We start from the raw sequence: 10,675 nt of genomic DNA, 5'->3' as shown, positions 1-10,675 counted from the left end.
ATTTAAATAAATGTGAGTATTTAAATAAAAATTATATGGTAACAAATGTAAATAAATATAAATATTTAAATTAAAAAATATATGGTAACCAATTTAAATAAATATGAATATTTAAATATTTTTTTCTATATGGTAACAAATTTAAATAAATATGAATATTTAAATAAAAAATTATATGGTAACAAATTTAAATAAATAGGAATATTTAAAAAAATGATATCATAACAAATTTAAATAAATATGAATATTTAAATATTTTTTTCTATATGGTAACAAATTTAAATGAACATGAATATTTAAATAAAAAATTATATGGATACAAATTTAAATAAATGTGAGTATTTAAATAAAAATTATATGGTAACAAATGTAAATAAATATAAATATTTAAATTAAAAAATATATGGTAACCAATTTAAATAAATATGAATATTTAAATATTTTTTTCTATATGGTAACAAATTTAAATAAATATGAATATTTAAATAAAAAATTATATGGTAACAAATTTAAATAAATAGGAATATTTAAAAAAATGATATCATAACAAATTTAAATAAATATGAATATTTAAATATTTTTTTCTATATGGTAACAAATTTAAATAAATATGAATATTTAAATATTTTTTTCTATATGGTAACAAATGTAAATAAATATGAATATTTAACTTTTTCTATAAGGTAACAAATTTAAATAAATATGAATATTTCACTTTTTCTATAAGGTAACAAATTTAAATAAATATGAATATTTAAATAAAATGTTCTATATGGTAACAAATGTAAATAAATATGAATATTTAACTTTTTCTATAAGGTAACAAATTTAAATAAATATGAATATTTAACTTTTTCTATAAGGTAACAAATTTAAATAAATATGAATATTTAAATACCCTTTTTTATATGGTAACAAATTTAAATAAATATGAATATTTAAATAATTTTATATGGTAACAAATTTAAATAAATATGAATATGAATATTTAAATACCCTTTTTATATGGTAACAAATTTAAATAAATATGAATATTTAAATAATTTTTATATGGTAACAAATTTAAATAAATATGAATATGAATATTTAAATACCCTTTTTATATGGTAACAAATTTAAATAAATATGAATATTTAAATAATTTTTATATGGTAACAAATTTAAATAAATATAAATATGAATATTTAAATAATTTTTATGTGGTAACAAATTTAAATAAATATGAATATTTAAATAATTTTATATGGTAACAAATTTAAATAAATATGAATATTTAAATAATTTTTTCTATATGGTAACATATTTAAATAAACATGAATATTTAAATATTTTTATATGGTAACAAATTTAAATAAATATGAATATGAATATTTAAATAATTTTTATATGGTAACAAATTTAAATAAATATGAATATTTAAATAATTTTATATGGTAACAAATTTAAATAAATATGAATATTTAAATAATTTTTTCTATATGGTAACATATTTAAATAAACATGAATATTTAAATATTTTTATATGGTAACAAATTTAAATTAAATATGAATATTTGAAAAAATTATATGGTAACCAATATAAATAAATATGAATATTTATTTAATTAATTTATTAATTTTATATATTTATTAATTAAATATGCTAACAAATGAGTACAACAAATGATGCATTAGTTAAGATGCTAACAGATGTTTTAATAATGCATTAGTTGATGTTTACTGAAGCAGCACAGCTAAAGTATTGCAGTGATGTTAATTGTAGTATTTATGTATAATTATTAACAATAATATGCCGTCTAGTCAGTAGAATTGATGATCTTAATTATCAGATGCTCTTGTTTGAACTGTTTTTCTGTCCACTTCATGATTGATTGTTTTTAAGACAGACCCAATGAACGCAATGTGCTGAGTGTGAGTGTGTGTGTGTGTGTGTGTGTGTGTTTGAACATTCACTCAATACCAAACAAATACTTACAAAACCAAATATTTATTGCTTTTATATTAAATTCACATTCGGCTGAAAACGATACAATAATGCACATTAAAGCTTACAAAACACACACACACACACAAAGATTATCGATCAATCAAAACATTGTCCTTTCCACACACACACACACACACACACTCACAAGTTCATGATTCCCACAGCTTGTGCAGGCGATGTAGGTGAAAGGTTGTGTGGGCGGGTCTAGGTACAGGCCGTGGGCGGGGCAAAGGGATGCTGTCGCCTGGCAACAGTGGAGTCTCTCTGAGCATCGTGTCAGGATTGTAGAACTGCAGTATATCAGGGCCCTCTGGTGGCGGAGATGAGAACTACACACATAGACACATTAAATGCATTAAAGAGGAACTACTATGACAAAATCACGTTTATAAGGAGCTTAAACACAGTTGTGTGTCAGCAGTGTGTGAATATAACCGGTTTCTAGTGGTAAATATTTATTAATTGTATTGTTTCTAATCAGACTTGACAGTAACAGTCTGCAGAAACACTTTGATTGACATTCTTCCTGTGTACGTGTCATCAGAGTTATTTACACTGGTAAATACTCTCATGTCAACCATGGGTCAAGCTTCAAAAAAATTATTTGGGTGTATCACAGTACTTCTTTTCCCAAATTCTTACTTTCTGGTCGTAACTAGTTTTGCAAAAAAAAAAGGAGTCCAGGGGTCCGTTCTTCGCACCTTGCTCAAATGATCTCAGATGATTTGGCAGATCCTGGATCTGTTAATCTTGATGACTGATCTCTAGCTAATTTGGTTCTTCAAACAAGTTCGTGAATCAGATTAAAATGTCTGGATGAACTGATCTGAGATCGATGCGCGTGTTGTGAAGGACAGATCTAACAATCCTCGAAATCATGATCAGCAGTGCAACGATTGGCTGACGGCAGAGCAGCGTAATGACATCATCTGATTAATATTCAGTTATCCATGTGAGCAAAAATAACATCAAATTAGCAGTAAACAGTTTGTTAAATATGATACGTAATAACTTTCCACCTTTGTTGTGGGCTATTAACAGTCCATTAATAAGGAAGTAGTTTGTCCCAAAGCTGTCTCACTCTTCTGTTACACACTTTCACAAAAAAAGTCTATCGTTATTGGACATAGTATAAGCATGTGAATTGGGAAACAGCAACTGCTTTAGTCAGAAAACTGCATCACTGACATAAACCGAACTCTGACCTTATTGGTCTGGCTGGTGGTGGGCGGGGCCAGCGCTGGCCTATCCTGGAGGGCCTGGCTGATGAGCTGATCGCGTGATAGGCTGACGCTGACTAAGGCCCGGTACAGCTGCTGAGAGCGAGGGAAATTCAGACCTGCAGAAAATGAGGAGGAAATTAAAGGGCAAAATCCCTTTATTAAAATGTTTAGAGCTTTTGCAGATCGTGGTGTTGTGATGTGCCATTAGACATGTGCTGATATTTAATAATACAAAATATTAAGATAACATACATGAGATTGTCTTTAAACCTCTAATTAATTTATGAAATTAATTATGAATAAATGGGTCGGGACAGAACCCCCTCTTGTCAGGGATTGGATAATCCTGATTAAAGACACCATCATTATGGAAAAAATTGGACATATATTAAAAGGGAAATGCAAGTCATTTCAGAAGCTATGGGAAATTCCTTTGACCTGTCTTGGCATTGATCATAAGTCTACTATTTATTTTTAACTGTGCACACCGTGATATTGCAATATTGCTTTGAATTAGACCACACTGTTTTGGTTAGTTTTTTCCTCCATTAAAATACTGTACACAGTTTATGCTCTAATCATTGCTGTGTAAACAACTCATTCTGAAAAATTCACTAAAAAACAAATTTGCATGAGTGTTATCAAATGCATTTCAAAACACAGTGAATAATTCTTTACATTTTATTTAAATTATTCATATTTATATATAATATATAACTTTATTTAAACTAGTGCGTCATAAGCCTCCGCCTCACCTTCTGCTGCTTTGCTGTTGACGTGGTTCTTTGTGAGCGTTGAACTCTGTAATTTCTCCCGAACTGCTTTCTCAGCGTCAAACGTTTGCTCCGCCTCCTCCTCAAGCTCCGCCCTCAGTGCCAGGGTGGTGTTTAGCTCCGCCCCATCTGTCAGCTGTCCATCACATCCTCTGCTCTGCCCCCTATCTGAATCAACACCTAAATATGAACAGATGTGGACTCATATTACTGACGCATGCGGAGATGAATCAGAGGTGATATTTATTTCTGAAGACTAAAAATAATCAGTTTTCAGACACACCTCTTGATAATTGATAATAAGTTTACTTCTACTGAATTTCACAAAATCTATTATTTTCAGGAGAATTTTAATAGTTTAGTAGTAAATTAATAGCTTAATAGTTATCAATAATCACTTATTTCACTACTCTGTGACTATGTATAAAGCTGTGGTAATCAATGCTCCAATAGTTAACATTAGTTAATTGAACTAAACTCTTCATGAAAACTACAAAAGCTTTTCTTAATCTCAGCTGATGCTCATGTCTTAGTTAATGGCTAATGAGAATTATGATTCATTTTTAGCCTGAATTAAATTTTAATAGATCAGGTAAATATCTAATAGCTGTACTAATATCTAATACATGTAACTCATATTACTGATTCATGTGAAGGTGAATCACACAGACTGAATTTTTCTGAAGCTACTCAGTGTGACTTACATCAGTTTTCAGACACACCTCTTGATAATTCATGATATATTTACACAAAATCTGTTAGTATAAGGTCAATTTGACATCATGATGTTATTTTCAGTCAAAATAAACACTTAGAGCAAATATGTTGTGCAATGTTATAGTATAGTATATATGCAATAGTATACAGTTGCAATCAGAATTATTAAACACCCTGAATTATTAGACCCCGTTTATTTTTTCCCCCCAATTTCTGTTTCAAGAGTTCACACTTAGATAATGCTCAACTATAATAGCAGGTTTGGCATGCTGTCCCGGGAGAGAACCCTGAGCTCGGAGATAGATGAGCCCGAGGTTCCCGCCTGGTTAATGAGCATTAGGAGGGACACAAGATCAGGTGTTTTTCGAATGTCCCCCCCGCTTCTGGCTAATGGGTGATACTGGTTGGTTAGGCATGTATACGCTGGGTGCTTGTGACTGTATTCTGATTCACTTATATACATGTTTTTGAAAAGTGTGGGAGGAAACCGGAGGACCCGGAGAAAACCCACGCAAACACAGTGAGAACATGCAAACTCCGCGCAGGGAGTGCCAACTGGTTCGAATGGGCCTTGAACCTGTGGCCCTCTTGCTGCGAGGCAACAGTGCTAATCACTGAGCCACCGTGTTGCCCGATCAAAGAGGAGGAGGGATAATGGAAGGATAGGGGGGTTGGGGGGTTCCGAAAACAGAGATAGGGAATGAAGTTTAGCTAGAATATATATAGTAGTTTAGGGGTGCTCCGATAGGCTAGCTAATGATTAGTGATGAGGATCAGCTGAAGTTGATCATATCACGTGTTCCTCTCGAAACTAGTTTATGAAACTTCCCTAATGGAGAGCAGATTTTTTTCAACACATTTCTAATCATAATAGTGTTAATAACTCATCTCTAATAACTGATTTATTTTCTCTTTGTCATGATGACAGTAAATAATATTAGACTAGATATTCTTCAAGACACTAGTATTCAGCTTAAAGTGACATTTAAATTCTTAATTAGGTTAACTAGGCAGGTTAGGGTAATTAGGCAAGTCATTGTATAATGATGGTTTGTTCTGTAGACTATCGAATAAAAATATATAGCTTAAAGGGGCTAATGATATTGACCGTAAAATTGTTTTTAAAAAATTAAAAACTGCTTTTATCCTAGCTGAAATAAAACAAATAAGACTTTCTCCAGAAGAAAAAATATTATCAGACATACTGTGAAAATTTCCTGAATCTGTTAAACATCATATGGGAAATATTTTTTAAAAATTCAAAGGCGGGCTAATAATTCTGATTGCAACTGTATATATATTTATATAAATAGTATATGCAATAGCTGCATAGCAGAGGGTTGCCATAAATCATATTTAACTTATATGCCAAGTACTTGAGTTGCATATATACAGTGGGTAGTCTGATCAGATGAGGCCTTAATATCTTAATCCCCCTCTCCTCAGCGGGTGCTGTTCTGCTAATGGCTATAGTGACCCAAAGGTGAACCTACACCTGTCACGATTATTAAATAACTATATAATTACTGTTATTTATTTAAGACATTAATTAAAATACAAAGATAAAACGCACATTTTACTTTCACTTTTAAATTCGCAATAATGAGAGACTAAGCCAACGCAGTGGCGCAGTAGGCAGTGCTGTCGCCTCACAGCAAGAAGGTCGCTGGTTTGAGCCTCAGCTGAGTCAGTTGGCGTTTCTGTGTGGAGTTTGCATGTTCTCCCTGCATTTGCGTGGGTTTCCTCCGGATGCTCTGGTTTCCCCCACAGTCCAAAGACATGTGGTTCAGGTGAATTGGGTAGGCTAAGTTGTCCGTAGTGTATGAGTGTGAGTGAGTGTGTGTGGATGTTTCCCAGAGATGGGTTGTGGCTGGAAGGGCATCCGCTGCGTAAAACAAATGCTGGATAAGTTGGCAGTTCATTCCGCTGTGGCAACCCCCAGATTAATAAAGGGACTAAGCCGACAAGAAAATGAATGAATAATGAGAGACTATGTGTTTTTGTCTGTGTCGTGTGTGTGTGTGTGTGTGTGTGTATGTGTGTGTGTGTTAAATATACTGCTTGGCATTTTGTGTTTCAGGTAGATGCGCAGATATTCAATTATTCAATTTCACATTAATGAACATGTGCAATCTTGATATTGTAGGCACTTCAAAATACCATCAATAATTATTTATTATTTAATCTTTAAGAGTGCTTCTTAAGAAAGTTCACAACGTATTTGCACTAGTGTTCATAAATGCTTGACTTAATTGGTTAGCTTAATAGTTATCAATAATCACTTATTTCACAACTCTGTGACTATGTATAAGGCTCCAATAGTTAACATTAGTTAATTAAACTAAACTCACCATGAAAACTACAAAAGCTTTTCTTAATCTCAGCTGATGCTCATATCGGAGTTAATAATGTCTAATGAGAATCATAATACATTTTAGCCTGAATTAAATTTAAATGGATCAACAAAATATCTGATACCTGTTTATTTGAATAGGATCATTACATGAGAAATATATAAAAAGAAATATTACTGCATATTATCCCAGTATCATACAGTAATATTCATGTAGTCTGATCGTAATATTCCACAAACCGTGCTTGTCTTTATTCTGAGGTTTCCGGGCTGTGGGTTGATCTGTTCTGGGTTCTGGGTTCACTGTGATGAGCACCGGATCCACATTAAAACGCACCTGAAACACAAGCAACAGTACAAAGATGATCACATTGATGCATCTGACAGATAAAGCAACTTACTTCATTTACATAAAACAGATACTTTCAGAACAGATCCTGGTAATAATATGCTATAATTATATCTCAAAAAAACTGCAAGAGATGTCTCGAGTCAGTGTGTTAACAAAACCCCCACAATGACCATTTAAAGAGACAGTTCACTCAAAAAATGAAAATGTCCTCGTTATTTACTCTCTCTCTCATTTAGTGTTCATTTAGAGGAGTTTGACTCGATAAACAAGAGTGACTGGAACTCAGAAATACAGTTACAAAATAGGAAAATGCAAATAAAATTAGAACAGATAAAAAAAGGAAGAGGGTGCAAACAAATGAAGCAATTTATCATGCCCATTTTTACAAGATGTTAAATGCGTCTCTAGAGTGTGTGTGTGTGTGTGTGAAGTTTCAGCTCAAACAAGAACACAGATGATGTTCTCTAACTCTCTATACTGACCCTTTTAGGCTTTGATCTTAATTGTGGCATTTTGGTGACTGTCGCTTTAAATGCAAATGAGATTGTGCTCTTTTCAGAAGAGGGCGGAGCTACAAACACCATAGTGACAGATCTGAAACAGCAGTGTGTGTGTTGTGTGCATGTGTGCTTCATGCTTCAGTCAGTCTATGTCGCTCCTGTCGCTGTTCATCTAAAACTCCACATCTATAATCCTCTTAGCCTATGCTGACATTATCTTCAGCAGCTCAAACACTCTAATGGCTAACGAACAGATGGCTGCTTCTCACTCAGGGCTGCTGTTTATGCTAATGAGGGAGAGATGAGCATTAGTGGGCGGGGCTTTCCCCCTCTGATGACACCTACAATGGGAGAATGTCAATCAAAGTGTTTCTGCAGACTGTTTTCATCAAGTCTGATTAGAACAAATACAATAAATAAATGTTTACCATTTGAGGCTGGTTATATTCACACACTGCTGACACACAACTGTGTTTAAACCCCTTATAGAAGTGCATAATAGCAGCAGTGAGTCAGTGCGCACAGCACCATCTAGTGGACACACAGAACTTGTCAGCCTGTAAAACGGGTTTAACTTTGGATCTGTTTAAACTTGACTGTGGTGTGTTTAGATATTTCACAGGACCGAACCTGTCGCCGGCGTCTGTCTGCTGGCCGCTCGGGGGTGAGAGAGACAGACAGGTCCAGATCAGCACAGAGCAGTTCTGCGGTCTGGATGCGCTCGTCCCGCAGGGGTTCAGGAGCAGCCCGGATCAGAGGCTCGCCACACACCTCCATCAGTCCTGCACACAGACACACAGTTGAATAGGGTATAAGCCGAAGTATACTAATAGGACTTTTAATTTGCCAGTAACCTGGGTTTAGCGCTTTCGATGAATTGTATGCCATTACAAAATCTGCGCATTCAATGTCTGTTTTCTTTAAAAATCAGGGATCTCCACGGGTTGAGTGATATCCGATATAAAGTGGGTCTCAGATTGTACAAGAAGCCCTGCATTAAATAACATTTTCCCCTGCCATGTCTTTATAATATAAACATTTATTTTACCCCAGTATTTTCAAATGGAGCTTCTGTGCTAGCCTTCTGATTCTGACAGACACGTGCCGTAGATATATAAACTAGATATCGCATACGGACCCTGAGCATGCGTCAATAGCTCCGCCATATTTGTACAGTGCTCCCAGGACAAGTGTCATTCAACCGCACTAGTCAAGACAGTGTGCCAACATGAAGATGCTGCACTTTAGAGCTGTGTACAGGTGTAGCAACGAGCAAACAAAGAAAACAAAGCACAAAAGCAGAACATTTCATAGGTAAGATCTTGTTTTTGTTCTAAACAGGTAACGTTATTGATGATAATACAGTCGCCTACTGCATTCACCATAAGGCAAAGTAGCACCAGCTCGCACTAAACACTCGGCTTATGCTAGTTTTGTTGAATAATATCAGCAAACAAAGCAAAAGAAATATGACAACGAGATGCTGCGGTGCCGGAAACTTGTATTATTATCGGCAAGTGAAGGAGTCGTTCATAATGTAGATTCATTTATTGATTCAACGAATTGCTCCCTCCGTCAGTATGAGAAGTGAAAGCAGAAGGCGGTGTGTTTCAGGACACAGATAAGATCAGATTGAACAGAGGGTGTATAGTACATTTCCATACACACAAACACTTATCCATCAATGTAGAAAAGTGAAGTAAAATTATATGTTTTGTAATAAAAAAAAATAATTGCATACTGAACTCCGGGAAAACTCCTGATCTTAGATATATGTGTATTTCTCTGGCTCTGGATAGCCACAGTCCTCCACTGCAGCTTAGTCCCGCATTCATTTCAAAGGAGCGCTACCCTGTACTAAAATGGCAGCTCTATTGACGCATTCCTTCCAATAGACAACAAAAGGGTAGGCGATATCTAATGTATATATCTATGGACGCGTGGGAGTGAATGGCGTTTTGTCTCGTTTTACGCTTGAGCAACTAAATGAATGCCAAAGTCTATTTAACTGATTGTATTTTAATTACATTACAACATCGATGCTGTAAAAAGAACTGTATAAAATGGAAAAAAAAACTCACAATAACAGGTCACCGGACATTTATCAGCATGGGAACAACATTAGCTCGGCATATACCCTATTAGCCCTCCTGTTAAATTTGATTTCTTTTAGATTTTTTTTACACATTTTATGTTAATCTGAGAGATTTTCTTCAGCACATTTCTAATCATAACTCATCTCTAATCACTGATTTATTCTCTTTGTCATGATGACAGTAAATAATATTAGACTAGATATTCTTCAAGACACTTCTATACAGCTTAAAGTGACATTTAAAGGCTTAACTAGGGTAATTAGGGTAAAGTCAGGGTAATTAGGCAAGTCATTGTATAACAGTGGTTCGTTCTGGAGACAATCCAAAATTAATATTGCTTAAGGGGGGGATGGGGGTAATAATTTTGAACTTAAAATGGCATTACAATTAAGAACTGCTTTTATTCTAGCTCAAAAGAAAACCAATAAGACTTTCTGCAGAAGAAAAAATATTAGAGGAAATACTGTGAAAAAACCCTGAGTCTGTTGACTATTACTAGATAAATATTTGAAATATATATATATATATATATATATATATATATATATATATATATATATATATATATATATAAATATATTTCACAGGAAGGCTAGTAAATGTAGGACACACTCCTCCTGTCTTAATGCACCAGACATTTTGTTAGAATCTCTCATAAGATTTACATGTTTGTT

At 33.7% G+C, this 10,675-nt stretch overlaps 1 protein-coding gene across 1 annotated transcript; it reads right to left on the bottom strand.

Moving 5' to 3' along the window:
• Positions 1 to 1,971: 1,971 nt before the first annotated feature.
• Positions 1,972 to 10,139, bottom strand: ppp1r35 (protein phosphatase 1, regulatory subunit 35). The gene is made up of 5 exons (XM_056449277.1): positions 8,536 to 10,139; positions 7,294 to 7,390; positions 3,966 to 4,163; positions 3,193 to 3,326; positions 1,972 to 2,316 (listed from the first exon to the last, which is right to left on the bottom strand). The coding sequence occupies exons 1-5, from the start codon at positions 8,791 to 8,793 to the stop codon at positions 2,137 to 2,139; spliced, it is 867 nt and encodes a 288-aa protein (XP_056305252.1). The 5' UTR covers positions 8,794 to 10,139; the 3' UTR covers positions 1,972 to 2,136.
• Positions 10,140 to 10,675: the final 536 nt, after the last annotated feature.

Source organism: Danio aesculapii, chromosome 23, assembly GCF_903798145.1.
Source record: "Danio aesculapii chromosome 23, fDanAes4.1, whole genome shotgun sequence".
Taxonomy (NCBI): Eukaryota; Metazoa; Chordata; class Actinopteri; order Cypriniformes; family Danionidae; genus Danio; species Danio aesculapii.
The sequence above is the reverse complement of the archived record's forward strand: the minus strand, read 5'-3'. Positions and strand labels throughout refer to the sequence as shown.